We start from the raw sequence: 23,043 nt of genomic DNA on the forward strand, positions 1-23,043 counted from the left end.
GCAGTACGTCCAACTGGCCTCACAACCACATACAACGTGTTACTGTCCCAGCCCAGGACCTCCACATACGGCGTCTTCACCTGCGGGATTATCCGAGATCAGCCACCTGGACAGCTGATGAAACTGAGGAATATTTCTGTCTGTAATTAAGGGGAAAAACTCATTTTGATTAGCTGGGCCTGGCTCCCAAGTGGGTTGGCCTATTCCCTCACAGGCCCATCCATGGCTGCGCCCCTGCCCTGTCCACTACCTGGATCTTTCATCTGCTGCCCTCTGCTTCATCCAGTCCATTCTCATTCCCCTCCTGAATCCTAATTTCTATTCCCTCAAATATTCTAAACCCAATTCAATGTCTGGTCTCGTGAATTTCCATCAGTATTTGAGTCGACCAATATTCAGTATGTGTATTGTTCTGTAAAGCCACTGCAATAATCTCCTTTTGGTTCCTAGTTGATTTGCTTTTGGGTTCAAGCAGTGTGATGGTGCCCTCCCTTAAGGTGATTATTTATCTATTGTGTATTTTTTAAATTCATTTTAACTTAATATGTAAGTTCAGCGGCTAATTGTTTTGTCTTTCATCAGGACAGTTTGTTACTGTTTTTGGTCAACACCTGTGAGCAGAGTAGCTGATTTGAAGCCATTTTGTGTACTCTTACTGTATCCCTATTGCAAACCTTTAACATTAATTTAACTTTAGTTTTTTTTTATCTGCCTAGAACATTCCATTTTAAATGGGCCTAGAACCTGTGACTTTAAACAGATACTACATTGAGTCAAAGTTATTTAAACAAAAGGGCACTTACATTGCACTAAATAAAATGTTCAAACACTGGTTTATTAAGGGTGCATTAGTTGGAATGTGTGATCATGTTAGTGTCTGGCAGCTGACTTTGAATAGGAACCACAAATTATTTTGTTTTCTTTCCACCATCCCTGTTTGACCACATGGTCAAAAATTGCCATTATGATCCGTCATTGCTTTTATCAACACAAATTTGACAGATTCTCAATCTGATGGCAGGAGCTGGTACCATGACTCTTGCCTTGGGAGCTACTGCTACCTCCTGGGTAGAATATAGAACAGCATAATGGAAAGTAAATATTAACTTTTTACTGGACCATAGCCCCCTTTCCAGTACACGACACGCTGTCATCACACACAGATGCAAGCGACTCTTGGGGGCAGTAAGAACGCCATCGCCATCAGCGCCCATTCAATTCAAGTGTTTTTTATTATGGTGTAATGCAGTTGATTTGCGATGATGACACAAACATATTAAGCAGGACATTCATACGAGAGTTTAAATCGAATTATAATCCAAAAGTAGTGTGAAATGCACTCATAAGAAACATGTAAATAGAGTATTTTTTGTCTCTTATTCTGCCATCAATTTGAGCGCAACGCCCTCGTGTGGCAATGTTTGCAAACACAGAACGGGATGTATAGACCAGACAGTTGGATAACCATTTGAACGTAAAAGAGCAGTTCTTTGTTGTATGTCATAAAACCACGTGCTTCTACATAATACAAATATATTACTAAATGATTTGAAATTAATATCCATGTTAATATTTACAGAATTTGTCACTGATACATAATGGGTGATCTATTTTGTGACTATCATCTTCATATGTGTATGTTCCATGCATTTAGATAGTAATGCATTCTAAGAGAGGTGTCGCTCACTAAACCACTTCCTGGATGTCTTTGTAATTTATACTTTCAAGACTAATGGGAACTCTGGGGGGGGGGGGGTTAAAAGAGGTCGAATCATGACGTCGGTGATCTTTAGTTCGGAAAATTGGGGCTCTAGAAAGATGCCCGATATTTCGAGTTAGAACTTCGAGCTGGATGACGGTTCAAAACGATTTTGCCAGTCGGCGCTCGTTTTTTTTTCTCGAGTTCGCGGTTATCTTGAAAGCACTGAAGTCGGAGATTTCCGAGTTCTGAATTCCCTGTTGTTTTGAAAGCGTCATTCCTGCAAGAGGGCAGGGGTTGGCTGGTCTGTGTAAATTTGTTCGTCCCCCCCAGCAAAACTATGTCTTCCCCTTTTCAGTCGGAGACTCCTCCCCCGCCCTCATCGACCCCTCTACTCTGCTTTTACCCGTATGTGTATTATGTGCTCCAAGTGGTTCCTCTGAGAGACATCCCCACTCCTCTGCCTGTAACTGCAGAGGGATTAGACTCCCTCGGTACCAAGGTCCAACGCAGCACAGCCAACAGGCCTCGGCCCCAGCCAGGGAAGGTCTGGAGTTACTGATTCAGTCTGAGCCCAGCTGAACCAATACAAATAGTGTGTTGCTGCTCTGCCTGAGGTAAGTTGTCACAATTTTATGTCACTCTAGAAATGCTGTAGAATCCAGGGGTCCATTTGGCAGAGTCAGACAGCAGCGGTTAGTTTAGTGCCAGTGTATAATGTCAATTAGTATATGTACATTCTACAAGAGAACACAGAAGGGAGGATGTTACAGTGTAGAGTACATACAGTATCTCAGGCCATGTTGGACTGACACAGACAGGGAGGGTGCAGTAGGAAATTAGTCATATGATAGTTTAGCACTGACTGGCTAATCTGCAGGAGAACAGCAGAAACATGACTGACACTGTCAATGGACTCCACATAGTCCTGCTTCTGAAAATATAAGAAGGCTGTTCTGCGGAACAATGTTCAGTATCGAAGAACAACAGTTATAATCGTATTGCTTTATAACACAAACCAAATGATAATCTCCATGGGTTCATGAGTTGCTGTGTTATGATCCAGGTTCAAAACTAAGGACCATAAAGTGCACATTATTATATGTTGGTTTATGGCAAACTGACTGTCTGTATTCCCTTCAGTGGCCCTCATGCACAGAAATTAGATTTCCCCCCTTTAATTATGTAAATTTCACATTTAAAATATCCACAAATTCATAACCCTTGTAATGTTGGTTTTGTATGAATGATAATTGCTGTTGGCATTCCTATTGTGTAGCACTTTGACTACTCTCCTTTCTTATCGCAGAACAAATATTGGTGTGTCCAGGATCTTCTTGGGCCGAAGTGATCTTCACTATGTATTCCCCTCAGAGTTTACATCGCTGGGGCATCACTCATAGTGAGAGCATGGAGCGACTTTCAAACAGTCAAGGTAAACAAAAGCAGATAACCTATATTTTCTTCTCAATCACATGGTGGTTGGTACAAGACAATTGGCTACAACACAATTTATTTTAGATACACTGGAATCCTACTGAAAGACTATATTGAATTATTGAATTATTTAAACTATCAATTTCTGATGATTAACTTCACAGGGACATGCATCACGTTTATCTACTGACTTCATTTTTAAATTCATGAGTAAGATTATACTTTTCTGTTAACTTGTTGGCAAGAAATATACATGGCTGATCATCACTTCCATTTTCTGTAAACACTGTACAGAGCTAGGCTAGTAAAATATATATTTTAATAACATTTTAATTAATCATATTTAACATTTTACTCAGTTTAAAGAATTGAAACATGTATATGCATAATCAACTGGAGTTCTTCCAGCCAGCAGTAGAGGGTAGCAGAATCCCAAGTATGGCTTTCCATTACGTAGTGCTTTTGTTTTGTGAGCGTATTTGACACCACCCTACGGACTTGAGGGATTCAGCTTCAGTAGGGTGTAAACAAATCTCTACACTACGCCGAATAAGGGATCATTTGTTATTGATGACTGTGAAAGCGGACTTCACTCGTAGAATGTAGACGAAATGTGTTGTACATGAAAGGGTTGGCATTGGATCATTTAGCAATGTTATCCCAAACATTTGTGCAACAATGGTCGCCAGGTGAATTGTCCATAACCATATGATATTTCGACGATGGCGACACCTGCAGAGCAAGACCTTGCATTAGCTGAAGCAGAAAGCAACAAGGAGAAGTCTCAAGTATTTGGAATCCTTAGGTTACAGGAAGAAAAATCGGCCGGTGAAAAAGCTAGCACCACGACCATGATGGCAGGGGATGGGAGATGGCAGGCGCCCATATTTGCCCTAGCCAGGAAAGCATCGGAGACCTTTTCAGGAAGCAGCAGTCATGTTCTGGCAAAGGTAGCGGAACCCACATCTTTTGTAAACGAATGGAGTGTCCCAGGTAATTTGGAGTAATGTGTTCATCATGTTCTTGATTTTTGCATAAATCAACAAAGCTGTCATGTCATCGTGTGCCTGCTCCCATGTTACAGTATCAAATGCATATGTCAGTCATTGTTGATTTAGTGCAACATACAATCAATTTAGCAGCATGCATATATTTTTCCGCTTGTGCAGCTCAATCAAGTCATATTCATTCATTGACTATTTGGAGAAGGGTGTAATTGCGGCACGCAATCCGGGGCGTTCCTGCATGTGGGCATTCCTTTATCTGCAGGAACCCCTCTTTATACTTATATTGGCAAATGTCTACGCGAGGACGCTGTACACAGGCGGGAGACTGAACTGCTCCTGTACACTACTGTAGGTGCCGGTAATGCACCAAAACGCTGCTTTCTTGCAGTTATGCTAACGACTGCGAAGCTAGCTAGTTAGGACTCCGGTACACCATAAGGGAAAGTCCAATGGGATGCTAGTGGGGGTTTCTGGCACAATAGTGTGTGATAGCGGCCCGCAATATTGTTCAATTGTGGTAACCTTCTGGTGTTAATGTGGTTTTTCTACAGACCAATAGCTGGTTCGAAACCACACCCCGCCCTATGAGCAAAAGACATTGAAAGGACTTATTTTCAAGGTCTCGTGCTCTCTGGTCGGGCTCATAGCGTGATCCAGATGTGATGCTTGCTGCGGTTACTATGGGTGATGCAGGCACGTTGCATCTCGTATGAAGTTGGAATTACTGGGCCTGTAATGCAAGGATAGATCTCTCACACATTAAGTGGTGCGACAGAATGACAGCATACTGACTATGATCTGAAACAGAATAGCAACATGCTCAATGCCATCATTTGCCCAATTTACATTTTAGTCATTTAGCTGTGCTCTTATCCAGAGCGACATACACAGGCGTTGCAAGCGCCATGCTCTACCAACTGCAAGCGCCATGCTCTACCACGTGTCTGAATATTTGCATAAATGTTATCCTATTGTCAGTGGCTCGCTCTGTCAACATGGGGAGAGTGCTGATTTGATTGGGGATAGGTTATTGTGCAGGGGTCTTTAATCTTATCTTGCCCAGGGACCCCCTCCCAGGCAAACCTGCTACCCAAGGACTCTCATCATATGTTAGCAAAACAATTAATTAACATGTCTTATCATGTTAATGATAATGGCAAGGAGAAGTACTCAATATTTTAAAGTAAATAGATTTGGTAGATAGTTTTTTATTATTTTGACCACCCCACATTATAATTGGAACAGGAAGTGTAAATTCTAACAGACCTTTCTAGCTAATAGGCTAACTCCAAACACAATTTTGCTAAGAGCAACTGGTTAAACAAAGGTTAGCCATGTGTTGGCAAAAATGTTATGTCCAATTCCAGAAACCCTGTCGTCCGGGTTTGGCCGGGGTAGGCCGTCATTGTAAATAAGAATTTGTTCTTAACTGACTTGCCTAGTGAAATAAAATGTTAAAAATCCATAGAATTACATATTAGAACTCATATTAGAAATGTAAGAAGTAATTTAATAGGATCTCTGTGGACCCTGCTTATTTCCAGCTAGAGGCCAGTGCAAAACTGTTTCTGATCAATGTTTTTCTTCTGGTTTGATCAGAAGTGGTGATTACATCAGAAAATATTATTTATTGGCCAAGATTAAATCCAATTTCGTGCCTACATACAGTATCATGTCTGTACAACACATGTTGTAGGCAATTATGAAATGTGAGATGTATCCATGACTATTTGTTGAAATACTGTAATATGGGCACTATAGATGTCAATTTCTGCTGTATGTATGTGTGCACTACTATGAAAAACATAATCGCATGGCTCTTTGTTGACATACTATAGGTAGTTTGAATTGACCACTCCCTATTGTGGGTCTGTTCCCTTCCCTCTCTAGCTCTGCGGGACCCTATGTCGATGGAGAGAACTAACCTGCTGAACATGGCCAAGCTCAGCATCAAAGGCCTGATCGAGTCGGCCCTCAGTTTTGGACGCACCCTGGACTCCGACTACCCTCCACTCCAGCAGTTCTTTGTTGTCATGGAGCACTGCCTCAAACATGGCCTCAAAGGTATTCACTCACTCATTTTTACGATGGTGCAGAACTAGTTGAATCCTATTCATAATGGTGACAGTATCAGCTTATGGACATGTTTTCATTGCATAATAATTCATGTTCGTTACATAATGAATACATACAGCTAGCTACACACAATTGCACACACACACACACACACACACATACAATCACACACACATACATACAGTGGGGCAAAAAAGTATTTAGTCAGCCACCAATTGTGCAAGTTCTCCCACTTAAAAAGATGAGAGGCCTGTAATTCTCATCATAGGTACACTTCAACTATGACAGACAAAATGAGAAAAAAAATCCAGAAAATCACATTGTAGGATTTTTTATGAATTTATTTGCAAATTATGGTGGAAAATAAGTATTTGGTCACCTACAAACAAGCAGGATTTCTGGCTCTCACAGACCTGTAACTTCTTCTTTAAGAGGCTCCTCTGTTCTCCACTCGTTACCTGTATTAATGGCACCTGTTTGAACTTGTTATCAGTATAAAAGACACCTGTCCACAACCTCAAACAGTCACACTCCAAACTCCACTATGGCCAAGACCAAAGAGCTGTCAAAGGACACCAGAAACAAAATTGTAGACCTGCCCCAGGCTGGGAAGACTGAATCTGCAATAGGTAAGCAGCTTGGTTTGAAGAAATCAACTGTGGGAGCAATTATTAGGAAATGGAAGACATACAAGACCACTGATAATCTCCCTCGATCTGGGGCTCCATGCAAGATCTCACCCCGTGGGGTCAAAATGATCACAAGAACGGTGAGCAAAAATCCCAGAACCACACGGGGGGACCTAGTGAATGACCTGCAGAGAGCTGGGACCAAAGTAACAAAGCCTACCATCAGTAACACACTACGCCGCCAGGGACTCAAATCCTGCAGTGCCAGACGTGTCCCCCTGCTTAAGCCAGTACATGTCCAGGCCCGTCTGAAGTTTGCTAGAGAGCATTTGGATGATCCAGAAGAAGATTGGGAGAATGTCATATGGTCAGATGAAATCAAAATATAACTTTTTAACTAAACTCGTTGTGTTTGGAGGACAAAGAATGCTGAGTTGCATCCAAAGAACACCATACCTACTGTGAAGCATGGGAGTGGAAACATCATGCTTTGGGGCTGTTTTTCTGCAAAGGGACCAGGACGACTGATCCGTGTAAAGAAAAGAATGAATGGGGCCATGTATCGTGAGATTTTGAGTGAAAACCTCCTTCCATCAGCAAGGGCATTGAAGATGAAACGTGGCTGGGTCTTTCAGCATGACAATGATCCCAAACACACCACCCGGGCAACGAAGGAGTGGCTTCGTAAGAAGCATTTCAAGGTCCTGGAGTGGCCTAGCCAGTCTCCAGATCTCAACCTGATAGAAAATCTTTGGAAGGAGTTGAAAGTCCGTGTTGCCCAGCAACAGCCCCAAAACATCACTGCTCTAGAGGAGATCTGCATGGAGGAATGGGCCAAAATACCAGCAACAGTGTGTGAAGACCTTGTGAAGACTTACAGAAAATGTTTGACCTCTGTCATTGCCAACAAAGGGTATATAACAAAGTATTGAGAAACTTTTGTTATTGACCAAATACTTATTTTCCACCATATTTTGCAAATAAATTCATTAAAAATCCTACAATGTGATTTTCTGGATTTTTTTTCTTCTCATTTTGTCTGTCATAGTTGAAGTGTACCTATGATGAAAATTACAGGCCTCTCATCTTTTTAAGTGGGAGAACTTGCACAATTGGTGGCTGACTAAATACTTTTTTGCCCCACTGTACGTACGTACATACATACATACATACATACTTAATCACACATAGCTAGCTACACACCATCACACACAGCTAGTTACACACCGAGAGATCGACCGATTTAATTAGGGCCGATTTCAAGTTTTCATAACAATCGGAAATCGGTATTTTTGGGCGCCGATTTGACTTTTTCTTTTTTTACATCTTTATTTAACTAGGCAAGTCAGTTAAGAACACATTCCTATTTTCAAATACGGCCTAGGAACGGTGGGTTAACTGCCTCGTTCAGCGACAGAAAGACAGATTTTCACATTGTCAACTCGGGGATCCAATCTTGCAACCTTAAAGTTAAATAGTCCAACGCAATAACGACCTGCCTCTCTCTCCTTGCACTCCACAAGGAGACTGCCTTTTACACAAATGCAGTAAGCCAAGGTAAGTTGCTAGCTAGCATTAAACTTATCTTAGAAAAAACAATCAATCATAATCACTAGTTAACTACACATGGTTGATGATATTACTAGATATTATCTAGTGTGTCCTGTGTTGCATATAATCTGACTGAGCATACAAGCATACAAGTATCTAAGTATCTGACTGAGCGGTGGTAGGCAGAAGCAGGCGCGTAAACATTCATTCAAACAGCAATTTCGCACGTTTTGTCAGCAGCTCTTCGTTGTGCGTCATGCATTGTGCTGTTTATGACTTCAAACCTATCAACTCCCGAGATGAGGCTGGTGTGACTGAAGTGAAATGGCTGGCTAGTTAGCGCGCGCTAATAGCGTTTCAAACTTCACTCGCTCTGAGCCTTGGGATGGTTGTTTCCCTTGCTCTGCATGGGTAATGCTGCTTCGATGTGGTGGCTGGTGTCCTTGTGTTGCTGGTTCAAGCCCAGGGAGGAGCGAGGAGAGGGACGGAGGCTATACTGTTACACTATCAATACTAAAGTGCCTATAAGAACATCCAGTAGTCAAAGGTTAATGAAATACAAATGGCATAGAGGGAAATAGTCCTATAATAACTACAACCTAAAACTTCTTACCTGGGAATATTGAAGACTCATGTTAAAAGGAACCACCAGCTTTCATATGTTCTCATGTTCTAAGCAAGGAACTGAAACGTTATCTTTCTTACATAGCACATATTGCACTTTTACTTTCATCTCCAACACTTTGTTTTTGCATTATTTAAACCAAATTGAACATGTTTCATTATCTACTTGAGGCTAAATTGATTTTATTGATGTATTATATTAAGTTAAAATAAGTGTTAATTCAGTATTGTTGTAATTGTCATTATTACAAATGCATTTAAAAAAAAAAAAATCTGCCGATTTTAATTGGTATCGGCTTTATTGGTGCTCCAATAATTGGTATCGGTGTTGAAAAATCATAATCGGTCGACCTCTAATACATGCATATCTATATAATCACATAATATAATATACACACACATTATCTCACACACACACAACGGGCTAGCTACACCACACACACACACACACACGCACATAATCAAAAATAACTAGCTACACACACACACACACACACGCGGCTTCTTACACACACACACACACACACATAATCCCACACAGCTAGCTACACACACACACACACACACACACACACACAGCTAGCTGCACACATACATACATAATCACACAAACACACATACATACATAATCACACACAGTTAGCTATACAAGCATAATCACAAACACACATATATGCATAATCACATACCCACATATGTCTATAATCACACACACACATACTCACACGCAGCTTTCACACGCCCCTTTCCCATGCATTATTTGATAGTTAAGGTTGCAAAGACACAATTTCTCGACAGTGTTGTGTAACATTACCCATGGCATAAGGATCAATGTTTGTTTTTGCAACCCTAGTGAAGAAGTCCTTTCTTGGATACAGCAAGTCACTGTGGGGTCCTCTGGAGATGGTGGAGAAGTTGTGTCCTGAGGCAGGAGAGATTGCAGCCAGCGTCAGGGACCTACCAGGACTAAAGTACACACACACACACCTTTTGATTAAGGGCTTGATTCAATCTGCTTCACCGAAGTTCAGCACTATAGCATGTTTGAAATGTAAAGGTAATTTCCGATTGAAATGACATATGCAGCATTTAATGTGAATGCAGTCGCTGCTGACGCGGGAACTCTGAATTTAAATGTCAATTGTGCTACAACGCTGATCTTCAGCTCTACGGATTGAATTGAGCCCTCTTCACTTGGAATGTAAATAGGGATATAATATGACTATGGATTGTTGGACTAATAGTTGCAGTTTGTGCTCTGTTGTTGTAGGACTCCACTGGGCAGAGCTCGGGCCTGGCTGCGTCTGGCCCTGATGCAGAAGAGGCTGGCTGATTACCTCCGCCTTCTGATCACCAGAAAGGACCTGCTGAGGTACTGGAAGTACCTCCAGTCTCAATTCACTCACACTTGTTTTTCTCACACACTGTTTCACCTCCAAGCACACCCCTTGGGCAGGCAGACAGGGGAGGCTCCTCAGTGGTGGTTCACCATCTGCCTCTCAGCAGGCTAGACGCTAATACCTTCAGATGGGTAAAGGAGGTGTCAAAGTCTCATGCCATTTTCAATAAAGATATACGGTTAGTATAAACAGTAATAATATTTGTTTTCACAATTTAATGTGAAATATGTTTCTTTGTGTGTACCCACAGTAATTTCTATGACAACTCTGCTGTGATGGTAGAGGAGGAGGGTGCTGTCATCGTTGGCCTGCTGGTGGGACTCAATGTGATCGATGCCAACCTGTGTGTCAAGGGCGAGGACCTGGATACACAGGTGAGTCAACGCCCCTCACTTCAGTCATTGTTAAAAAATTCCCCATTGACAGCCTTTAAATTAGGCAAGTGAGTGGACACTGTTATTCAGGGTCCTACTTGCTGACAGAGGATTGGCGTTCCTTTCACCTCATGGAGATTTACTCGTCTCATCCCAACAGACTAGTATCTGGAAGAACTGTCACAGTGCAAACTGTTCAGCTGTGCTTCTAATCTGCTCAGATTGTAGTTGTGGACATTTTATAGTCTAATTATCTCAGCCCAACTTGAAAAGGAATATACTGGTCACAGTCTATGCAGACATTTCTAAATAATGGTGTATGTGACATTTAACATTTCTTAGGTTGGGGTCATTGACTTCTCAATGTACTTGAAAAATGACATTGATGACTACAGAAGTGGAGAAAGGTAAAGTAGATACTCTTGTTACTTTAATGCAGTGGTATTCAAACTTATTCAATGGGGACTTCATTTTTCCCATGCAGAATTTCTGGGGACCCTGCCCCAAATCTAAAGACACAACCTTAAAATGTGTGTGTGTGTGTGTGTGTATATATATATATATATATATATATATATATATATATATATATATATAATCTCAATCACTGCTTTAATGAGATGGAATATACCCATTAAAACATCTACTACTATACTTTATTTGTCTTGGATAAGCTGAGAAGGATAATAGTATGCTTGAAACATTTGAACATAAATGTTGACTAATTTACAGATGTTCTCTTCCATGATCTGTTTTCCCAATAGAAATGGTCAAGTAGCAGCCATCCTAGACCAGAAGAACTATGTTGAAGAATTAAATAGGCAGCTTAAGTATTTTTCTTTTTCTTTACCATACTGTATCATTTTTGGAGAAGAAAATGTTGGTGTGATAATTGCTCAACCATGTGTTTCAGCTCTTATTTAGGCCAAGTCATTGGCACTGGTTATGCAAGTACAGATGTCTCTTCTGTTGTATTGGCTTACGTTCCTTGCACAACCTCAAACACTACAGAACTCAAGCTCACTAGTTCAACGGCAGGAAATGTAATTGTAAAGGACAATGAAAGGACTACTCAGGTTCTTTTGTGAGGACTTTTTAAGTCAAATGTCTGTTGGGAGAGACTAAATATGAAATGGCACTAAATTAGCAGTTGTTTTTTTGACACAGTTCTTCAGTACACGGCTTACAAGGGAGGGTCGATAACTTGGAGAAATCAAACTCTAAACTCATTGAGGAGGTATGGCATTCTCTCTTAATAGTACTGTACTAACATTCTGAAGCATTTACCATTTTATACATCTGATTTGGTGTTCATTTGAACCTCTTTTCATTGTAGCTGGCGATTGCAAAAAATAACATAATCAAACTGCAAGAGGAGAACCATCAGCTTAGAAATGAGAACACTGTTATTCTCATAAAAGCTCAGCAGCAACTTGAGGTTTGCCTTTTACAATGTCCTGCTCTCTGTCTTGGTCAGTCAGACTTCAACATGTTCCTCATTTGTTGTGTTTGTGGTCTAAGGACATGTGGGTCTGGTCTAATCCACTAATGTCTCTTCTTGTGTCACTGTCAGGTGACCCAGGTTGACGTGGATGTGGAGCTGGACACCTATAAGCAGTCGAGGCAGGGTCTTGACGAGATGTACAACGAGGCCAGGAGACAGCTCAGGGAGGAGTGTCAACTACGCCAGGTCAGTTGTCATCCAGTTGTTTCCCCTTTATACTTTTTCTAAGGGGGCACAGGCTGAGGGAAGAGCTACAGTAGAAAGTGGAGCCTGCCTCACCTATACAATAGAGGCAACACTGCCAATGTAAGCCAACTCAGAATTCTGAAATGGTCATCTTTGCTTGCAAGGTGCAGTCAATAGCATTGTCTGTGTAAGGAAGGTCAGTGGTTTACAGTTAAGCAGGATTTGGGGTGACCGACAGCTGCTGTCCTTGTACCCCACTGTAGGATGTGGAAAATGAGTTGGTGGTACAGGTGAGCATGAAGCAGGAGATGGATCTGGCCATGAAACTGTTGGAAAAGGACATTCACGAAAAACAGGACACACTGATCGGCCTGCGCCACCAGCTGGATGAAGTCAAGGCCATCAATGTGGAAATGTACACAAAAATGCAGGTACTGTGGAGCTTTTTGTATGGCACATTTTGCTGGTGCTTTTGTAAATAGAGTAGGCTATATTGTTTGTTACAGTGCCTTCAGAAAGTATTCATACCCCTTGACTTATTCCACACAATACCCCATAATGAAAAAGTTAACATGTTTTTAGAAATGTTAGCAGATTTATTGAAAATTAAATACAGAAATATCTCATTTACATAAGTATTCACACCCCTGACTCAATACTTTTATAGAAGCACCTTAAGCAGTGATTACATCTGGGAGTCTTTCTGGGTAAGTCTCTAAGAGATTTCCACACCTGGATTGTGCAACATTTGCCCATTTATTATTTTCATATTTCTTCAAGCTCGGTCTAATTAGTTGTTTATCATAGCTAGACAACCATTTTCAGGTCTTGCCATAGATTTTCAAGTAGATTTAAGTCAAAACTGTAACTCAGCCACTCTGGAAAATTCATTGTCTTCATGGTAAGCAACTCCAGCGTAAATTTGGCCTTAGGTTATTGTCCTGCTGAAAGGTGAATTAATCTCCCAGTGTGTTGGAAAGCTGAACCAGGTTTTCCTCTAGAATTCTGCCTGTGCTTAACTCCATTATGTTTCATTTTTTATCCTGGAAAAACTCCCCAGTCCTCAATGGTTACAAGCATACCCATAACATGATGCAGCCACCACTATGGTTGAAAATATGGAGAGTAGTACTCAGTAATGTGTTATATTGTATTTGCCCCAAACACTTTATATTCAGAACAAAAAAGTTATTGCTTTGCCACATTTTTTGCAGTATTACTTTAGTGCCTTGTTGCAAACAGGATGTATGTTTTTTAATATTTTTATTCTATACAGGCTTCCCTCTTTTCACTCTGTCAATTAGGTTAGTAATTGTGGAGTAACTACATTGTTGATCCATCCACAGTTTTCTCCTATTGTAGCCATTAAACTCTGTAACCGTTTTAAAGTTACCATTGGCCTCATGGTAAAATCCCTGAGTGGATTCCTTCCTCTCCGGCAACTGAGCTAGGAAGGACGCATGTATATTTGTAGTGACTGGGTGTATTGATACACCGTCCAAAGTGTAATTAACAACTTCACCATGCTCAAAGGGATATTCAATGTCTGCTTTTTTTTTATTTGACCGATTTACTAATAGGTGACTCAAGCAATATTGACTCAAGACATTTCAGCTATTCATTTTTAATTAATTTGTTAAATAGATTACAAATTAAAAACATATTCAACTTTGACATGGGTTATTGTGTGTAAGCCAGTGACAGATCTCAATTTAATCCATTTTAAATTCAGGCTGTAACACAACAAAATGTGGAAAATGTCAAGGGGTGGGAATACGTTGAAGGCAGGGTATTTTACAGTGACAATACTGATCTGAGGGCTTTCTTGTGTTGTCAACCAGACTTCTGATGATGGCATGAAACAGAAGAACGACATGATCACTCGTTTGGAGGAGAAGACCAATCAAATCACAGCAACCATGAAACAGCTGGAGCAAAGGTAAGGGTGTTGACTTAAAGATCCTCTTAAATAATTTGGAATTAATATTTAAGGCCCGGTTTCCCTGATTAAGCCTAGCCCTGAACTAACAAGTGCTTTCAGTGGAGATGAAATGCTTCATCTGAGTGCAGGAAACCGGGCCATAATGTGGCATGCAAATTATTTCCTCTTTTTGCATGTAGGTGTATTTTTTTATAAATATATGTTTCACCGTATCAATCATTTGGAACATTGACTTGGCTGTAGTCTGGTTGTGTTGTGATGCGACCATAGCTTCGTCACGTCTGTCAACACAGACCATCCTTCCCTTTGTCTTCCTTTGGTTTGCCATCTTCTTTGTGACATCTTTATGAGAATGCTTTGCTTAACAATTTCTTAAGGTTTTTGGTAAAATGGAGGTTCACTGATATTGACATCCTCTTTCCCTTTTTGCTTTCCTTCCTTGCCTTTATTTCTTCCATCTTTTACCCTCATACTTTTCATTTCTATATCGATACACCTCTTTCTATCATCCTGTACCCCCCCATCATGCCTACTTGATCTCAATAGTGATAAAGATTTGCTGAGCCAGACACGCACACTCGCCATGTCATTTGTAAAATGTGCCAGCACAGACACTGAGAACCAATACAAGCTTGTTAAAGACATCTCTTTCTGAGCTTTTAAACACAACCACTAACTCTCAGCAAACACTAGGCAGGGGATTTGTTCATATGCAGTATCATAAAGTAACAGTTCATTGGTTTTTGTATCAGTCTAATGTTAAGATAAGCTTCTTTCACAAAAGGAAGTTTTGTAGTGCATCCCATTATTGTGGCACTGTAATAACTAATACACTCAAACATATCTGTAAGAGCAAATACTATACTCATTATAGCCAATAAAAAGTATAACAATTGTTTATCACATGAAACAATAAAGTTAAATGTTTTGAAATTGTGGTTGTGGAATGTGGAAATCATTGGCAGCACCATTACGTTTGTCTTTGAGTGTAGTGAACACACCATCTTTAGCCCCATGAGTGTGTTCATGGAAATGTTAAACTGGCCTGCCACTGCCTGGCCATCTTCCCTCCAAAGGGGCCTGCCTGCCTGTAGGTGTTTGGTCTTCCCTTTTTCTTCTGCCAGTTTGTCCCATTGCATCCCAACCCCTTGTACCCCCTTTTCTTTGTGATTGGAGCCTCAGTTTTACCCAGTTGGTTTGAATTACACCAGATTACAAGAGGCAGAGCGGGACCGCTGGACTGCAGAAGATGGAGCTCGCAAATTCAAGCACGACTTTGCCAACAAAGCCGACAGCCTCCAAAAGCAGATAGCCCAGAGAGAGAAACAAATGTAAGTACACATACATACTGTATATTTATAGTAGCTCTTAGCACTTATTCCTATATACCATAAATATATTGTTTGTCTCTGCACCAAAATGAAGATTAAGGGATAGTAATATGGCTGTAATGTTGTAGGCTGCAGCTGGAGACAGACCTAAAGATTGAGAAGGAGTGGCGGCAAACCTTACAGAACGACCTGGAGAGGGAACGAGACATCGTCGCCCAGCTCAGTGCTGAAGCCCAGCAAATAAATGGACTTAAAAAGGTTTGAGGGTTCTTCGTGGGGTTTATTGTGGCATTAAGAAGTATTATGTTCAACATATTTTCTGTTGCGTCACAGGTGTAGAGTATATTTATACACACGATGGATTGATGTATTTCACATGTTTTTCTCCAGGAGTTCCACAGGCTGCAGGATGAGAACAGCCAGCTGAAGGGGATTTGTGAAGAACAGGAGCAGGCCCTGGAGGAGCTAGGCTGCAAACTCAGCGAGTACTTGTCTATTTTAAACTCATTTGATGTACGTTTTTATCGAACACTGTGTCTTTCAAATAGGAATTCGGCCTCTTTCCCCCATCAATTACAGCAATCTCAACGTACCTTTTAAGATAAAAGTGGAAAGGCTGTATCAGAAGCAACATTATTTTATGTTGTGGAGGGGCTATAATCACATACATGATCCCCTTTCATTCTTCCTGGCCTTTAGTTAGTGCTCTTACTGTTTTAATGTTCCGTTAAGGATTTTTTAATTAATAATATGAGACATGAATTCAGTTAACTGATGCCTGGCTTTTCTTAATCCAGATCAAAACTTAAAATCGAAGACATAAAAGAGGCAAATAAAGCTCTTCAGGTAAGTGTCTTGAGTTCTACATCCTTGTTCAAATTAAAGTTCAATCCAATCAGTACATTTTCTGATGAAAACAACTTAATTGAAATGTCTGAATTTATTTCACTTTTAGATTGTGTGTATTGTATTGCTGCACTGTTTGAGTGAGAAACATAAGTATTTCGCTGCACCTGTGATAACATCTGCAAAACTTTTATTTAATTTGAACTGAACTACCAACAAGCATGTTGAAATTTGCCAGTGCTGTTCCATGAGTGCCCTATCTAACAAATATTCCAGGGAGGGCAGGTCTGGTTGAAGGACAAAGATGCTACCCACTGTAAACTTTGTGAGAAGGAGTTCTCCATCTCTAGGAGAAAGGTTAGGATAAACTCATTACATTTTTCATGTGAAATTAATTGGGACAATGCTGAACCAGCAATCAACACAAAGTGTAACATTAACAAGAATAGCAACTATGCAAACCATAACCCACCTTCTCCTTGGGGTGTACTTCTTGCCTAGATAAGCTGGTGTTTTCCATGTCTCATTTCTCTAGCACCACTGTAGAAACTGTGGGGAGATCTTCTGCAATGCCTGCTCTGACAACGAGCTGCCCCTCCCTGCCTCACCAAAACCAGTGAGGGTCTGTGATACGTGCCACGCCCTTCTCCTCCAACGCTGCTCCTCCAATGCCACGTGAGATGCCCCCCTTCAGGCCCAACTTTAACTCAATTCCCCGCAGCTCAAGTCTACCAGGAAACCTCTGAGCTCGTGTGACTGTTATCAGATGTCAAGTGTGTACATTCTACAAGGTATATTGCTTTGTGTAGCATGAGATTTGAGATGTTATATCTGTGACACTAAGGTTATTGTGATAAATGTCAACATTCCCTTACAATAGATAAACCATTTGGGCAGCTGAGCATATCATTCCAAATCTTCAGTAAGAATATGAATTGATGAGACCATTTTAAAGTATGTTTCTCTGTGTGACACAGTGGCTGAGCCTGATGTGATAAGGACTGGAGTCATATTTTTTGTTTTGAGTCATGTTATTTCACTTGAACGGTCTGAAAGGACGAGTACATTTTTGTTGTTGTTGACCAAATCTCTTTTTTATTTACATTTGTGTGCTTTCTCATTCCCATTATGGTGAGAACCTGGGAATGCTTGAACACGGAAAGTATCACTCGAGGTTAACAAAATGGAATAACATTGTGGATAAAGTTTAATGACACTTTTGTGTACAACATCTAAAGAAATGCATCACTGAGTGTTGTCGTTTCTAAAAATATGTTTTTGGAGCTGTTTTATCTGTGCCCCTGCAACTGTAGAAAGAGCATGAGGAAATATCTTGCTGGTGGGGTTTCTCAAAACCAAGTGAAATCGCAAAAGAAGTGGCTGAACACTTCTATAGCATGCTATTTACAAAAAAAGAGATTTGGTTAAACAAAGTGAACTTCTTATCCTATAACTGATGTAATTCACATGTGCCTCTAATAAGCCAAAATACTAAATGAGTACCTTTCAGACTTGTTTCTGCATGGTAAAATGCAGGCACATTTCAGAAGTATGTTTACCAAAAGCACTGTTCCCGATACTGCTTTGTGACGAAGAAGCAGAGACTACATGAAACGGCGCAGCAAATGTATGTTGTACTTTTGATTAAGTAGGCCTAATAAATGATTACCTTAAGTATTCAAATACAGTATATAGCTAACAATTCAGTTTGGAAACATGCCAATCTTATTTCTTTTCAGAGACTAATCAGGCAAGTTAAAAAAACTTGGATCACTAAGTGGCAAGGAATTTGAGATGCACTAATTCGTGTAACCACTTATACACTTGCTGGATTTTGTTTTGTATTCAATCAGCAAAGCAATGTTTACAATATATAATTTTACAAAACTGGAATTAATACTTTATTACAAATGGATGTGCTACATCTCACATAGATAATCAAAACATACTGTGTGCAGTATGTTTTCAATATATTGTCTTGTTCACTAGAACATATTGTTGCCAACCATGTCATTTTGACTATGAAATTTAAAGTGATTGAACGGGATCTTAAGCATTTACAAATATGTAACACATACGGATTGCAGGATTTTTTTTCCATAGTTTTGCTGGACATAAAATATGAAATGGATGTAGTACACAATAGCGGACATGAATAAAGATGGCGTCCCCCATCTACTTACAGAACCCTCAAAGTATTCATACCCATTTTAGTCATTTAGCAGACGCTCTTTTCATATTTGTTCATACTGGTCCCCTGTGGGAATCGAACCCACAACCTTGGCATTGCAAGGGCCATGCTCTACCAACTGAGACACACTTGACTTATTCCCACATTTTGTTAAAGCCTCAATTAAAAATGTATTAAAGATTTCTCTCTCTCACATACACACAATGTGAAAACATGTTCAAATATATACATTTGCAGATTTGAAAAGGAAATACAGGAATCTAATTTACATAAGTATTCACAAACCTGAGTCAATACATTGTAGAAACACCTTTGGTGGCAATTACAGCGTTGTGTCGTCTTGGGTGTCTGTATCAGCTTTGCACATCTGGATTTGGGGATTTTCTCCCATTCTTCCTTGCAGACTTAAGTTTGATGGGGAGCAGCGGTGAACAGCAATCTTCAAGTCCTTCCACATATATTTTCAATGGGATTCAAGACAGAGCTTTGGCTAGGCCACTGAAGGACTTTCACATTTTTCTGAAGCCATGTCAGTATTGCTTTGAATGTATGCTTGGGGTCTTTGTCCTGTTGGAATGTAAATCTTCGCCCCAGTCTGTTTGCTCTCTGAAACAGGTTGCGCATATTCGTCAACCATTTTCCCCTCTATCCTTACCAGTCCCCGCTGCTGAAAAGCATATCAATAGCATGATGCTGCCACTATCCTTCACGGTAGGGAGGGTATAAAGACGGGTGATGAGCTGTCTTTTTTTCAGACAGCGCTTTGCATTCTGGCCAAGGACTTGTCTCATCAGACCAATCTTTTGCCTTATGCTGTCTTTTACGTGCCTTTTTGCAAACTCCAGGTATACGGACATGTGCCTTGTTCTCAGGAGTGGCTTCCGTCTGGTCATGCTCTCATAAAGCCCAGATTGGTGAAGTGCTGTAGAGACTGTTGCCCTTCTGGCAGGTTCCCATCTCAGCCAAGGAACTCTGTCGTTCGGTCTGGTCATTAAGTTCTTGGTCACCTCCTTGACAAAGGTCCTTCCTTCCCGGTTGCTCAGTTTGGTCGGACGGCCAGCTCTAGGCAGAGTCTGGGTAGTTCCATATTTTTTTTTCTCCATGTCCTAATGATGGAGACCACTGTGCTTTTGGAAACTTTCAACACTCAAATTGTGTTATACCCCTCCCCAGATATGCCTCATCACAATTCTATTTCAGAGATCTACGGACAGTTCTTTGGAATTCATGTTAGTTTCTGATCTGAAATGCACTATCAATTGAATTGGCCACAGGTGGACTCCAATCAAGTTGTGACGTCCATGATTGGTCCCACTATTTGAAGTGCACCTTATGAAGACTTCATAAGCACTGCATAAATGGGTCACAAATCTGTAACTGTATTTCATGCTCCATAAGATAAAAATGTGAATATAAATAGATTGTCACAGTTATGCAACGTTACAAATCTTTATAGAGCATGATATATAGTTATAGATGATTTGAGAAGCATCTATGTAGTGCTTATGAAACCAAAAGATGCACTTCAAATAAAGCGGGACTGGATGATCAAAGGAAAGTTAACGAACCTGAGCTCAATTTGGAGCATCATAGCAAAGGTGTGTGAATACTTCACAGTACCAGTCAAACGTTTAGACATACCTACTCATTCCAGGGTTTTTATTTGTACTATTTTCTACATTGTAGAATAATACTGAAGACCAAACTATGAAAAAATGCATTTGGAATCATGCAACCAAGTGTTACACAAATCAAAGTGTTACGAGATTCTTCAAAGTAGACACCCTTTGCCTTGACAGCTTTGCACAATTTTGGCATGCTCTCAACAAGCTTCATGAGGACCTGGAATGCATTAATTAACAGGTGTATGAAACTTGCTCTCATGAGGACCGCCACAGGAAAGGAAGACGAGAGTTACCTCTGCTGCAGAGGATAAGTTCATTAAAGTTACCAGCGTCAGAAATTGCAGCCCAATTTGGTGATACTTGATGTGTCAAGTAACACCAGGGCTTGATGTGTCAAGTAACAGACATCTCAACACCAACTGTTCAGAGGAGACTGCGTGAATCAGGCCTTGATAGTCAAATTACTCCAAAGAAACCACTACTAAAGGACACCAATAAGAAGAGACTTGCTTGGGCCAAGAAACACGCGCAATGGACATTAGATTGAAGGACAGATTTCCACCAGTCTGATGAGCCCAAATTTGAGATTTTTGGTTCCAACCACCATGTCTTTGTGAGACGCAGAGTAGGTGAACGGATGTTCTCCGCATGGGTGGTTCCCACTGTGAAACTGTGGAGGTGTGATGGCGCTTTGCTAGTGACATTGTCAGTGATTTTATTTAGAATTCAAGGCACACTTAACCAGCATGGCTACCACAGCATTCTGCAGCGATACACCATGCCATCTGGTTTGCGCTTAGTGGGACTATCATTTGTTTTTCAACAGGACAATGATGCAACACACCTCCTGTCTGTGTAAGGTCTATTTGACCAAGGAGAGTGACGGAGCACTGCATCAGATGACCTGGCCTCAAACAATCCCCCGACCTCAACCCAATTGAATGGTTTGGGATCAGTTGGACTGCAGAGTGAAGGAAAAGCAGTCAAACAAGTGCTCAGCATATGTGAGAATTCCTTCAAGACCGTTGGAAAAGCATTCCAGGTGAAGCTCATTAAGAGAATGCCAAGAGTGGCTACTTTAACAAATCAAAATATATTTTAGATTCTTCAAACACTTTTGGTTATTTCATAGTTTTGATGTCTTAACTATTATTCTACAATGTAAAAGTAGTAAAAAAAAAAAAGAAACTCTTGAATGAGTAGGTGTGTCCAAACTTTTGACTGGTACTGTATGTAAAATAGATTTCTGCTAATTATTTTAAATGTGAAAAAAAGAAATCACTTTATCATTATGTGGTAGATGGGTGAGAAATGTAAGCCATTTTGAATTCAGGCTGTACCACAAAGGAATAGTTTCTGAAGGCACTGTACCACAAATGACTCATTTGCTAAGCTCTCCATTACTCAGCCTGTATGATCTTTAGCACAGTAAACTTTATCCCAATTCTAGCTCCAAGACAGATGCATTTTTTTTATTTTTTTTTATAAACCTAGCGCGCTGATTTATTGGCACACTGAACCATGTTGCGCACCATAATTTAAAAACTGTGGGTAGTGCTAGAGGTCGTCACTAGTTACCACAGCAACTAAGTCAAACCCCACAATTCATCTTAAAAATATGATTCTAACCTTAAAGGAAGACCAAAAAGCAAATGTTCATGAATTTTTACAATAGTCATAATTGGCTATATCTGAATACTCCATCTTTATGCAACATTTTCAGGGGACCCGTTTTGGCTCATGAGCGCTACTTTCAAAACTACTGGCTGGAATTATAAAACATCTCTGTAGCATTAATACATTTGTTATAATTCAAATTATTTAGATATCAATAGCTGACATAGCTTGTAAATTCTAGGTAGATTTTCCATGAACATACCACCATTCCAGAGCATCAGTCACCCGAATAGGGCCTGCCACATACGCATCTTGAGCCTGGATCTATGTTTGTAAAAAGACCAAGGCAGGGAGAGCGCTGTCTAAGTCTTCTCTTACACTTTGGACTCTTCACTGAACCCCCTCCCTCCCTCTGCACTTTAACCCGTGCTAGCAATGACTTTCAAGTCTAAGGGCTAAATTCAATCAGATGGTGTCAGAGGTGGTACTGTGTTAGAGCTGTCAAATCCACATGAGGCTCCTTGCGTTACCGTACCACGGACAATGCGATTGTATGCAACGAAACCACCCGATTTTATAATCCCGCAGCAGCGCTATAAATTCATCCATCCTTGTTAAATTCAAACACTCGAATTAAACTGAGGCATGTTTTCGCGTTAATTTGGATGGGGGGGGGGATTTATAGCCTAACATCAATTTTTTTTAAAAATTTTAGTCATTTCTATCATCGATAGAGCCTACACTTCTATCGCCGTTTTCAACTTCTAACATGGTAGAGATGAGGGAATTGTTTGACACGAGCAGCTGTTCACCGATTTGTCAGCTCATACCGCAGTTACACATCCAAAACCGCCACACACAGGTTAATGCTCGATCTGATTGAATCAAGCCGTAAAGCGTAGAAAAATGCAGACAGAGGGGAAATTAGCTAACAATAGTAGTAATTAACGAAAATATGCATTATAGCTAATGGTCTTGAAATGATCTTAAACTGAGACACAGAA

The 23,043-nt window shown here is 40.4% G+C and overlaps 1 protein-coding gene across 15 annotated transcripts; it reads left to right on the forward strand.

The window, feature by feature from the left end:
- Positions 1–1,701: 1,701 nt before the first annotated feature.
- rufy2 (RUN and FYVE domain containing 2) lies at positions 1,702–19,043 on the forward strand. 15 transcript variants are annotated; one of them, XM_090217258.1, is made up of 20 exons: positions 2,093–2,316; positions 3,009–3,134; positions 3,942–4,129; positions 6,034–6,207; positions 9,877–9,994; positions 10,294–10,395; positions 10,674–10,797; positions 11,140–11,204; positions 11,562–11,627; positions 11,965–12,034; positions 12,134–12,235; positions 12,371–12,487; positions 12,751–12,918; positions 14,329–14,426; positions 15,641–15,760; positions 15,889–16,018; positions 16,151–16,245; positions 16,558–16,606; positions 16,883–16,963; positions 17,142–19,043. In XM_090217258.1, the coding sequence occupies exons 3-20, from the start codon at positions 3,988–3,990 to the stop codon at positions 17,283–17,285; spliced, it is 1,965 nt and encodes a 654-aa protein (XP_090073384.1). In that variant the 5' UTR covers positions 2,093–2,316; positions 3,009–3,134; positions 3,942–3,987; the 3' UTR covers positions 17,286–19,043. The 15 variants fall into 15 exon arrangements, 12 of the variants coding, with proteins under 12 accessions (XP_021436663.1, XP_090073386.1, XP_090073387.1 ...); XR_016491059.1 differs by having other exon boundaries at positions 2,114–2,316; positions 16,151–16,273; positions 17,142–18,801; XM_021580988.3 differs by lacking the exon at positions 3,942–4,129 and having other exon boundaries at positions 1,702–2,316.
- The last annotated feature ends 4,000 nt before the right edge of the window (positions 19,044–23,043 follow it).

This window comes from Oncorhynchus mykiss, chromosome 23, assembly GCF_057628025.1.
Source record: "Oncorhynchus mykiss isolate SJ-2025 chromosome 23, ASM5762802v1, whole genome shotgun sequence".
NCBI classification, from domain to species: domain Eukaryota; kingdom Metazoa; phylum Chordata; class Actinopteri; order Salmoniformes; family Salmonidae; genus Oncorhynchus; species Oncorhynchus mykiss.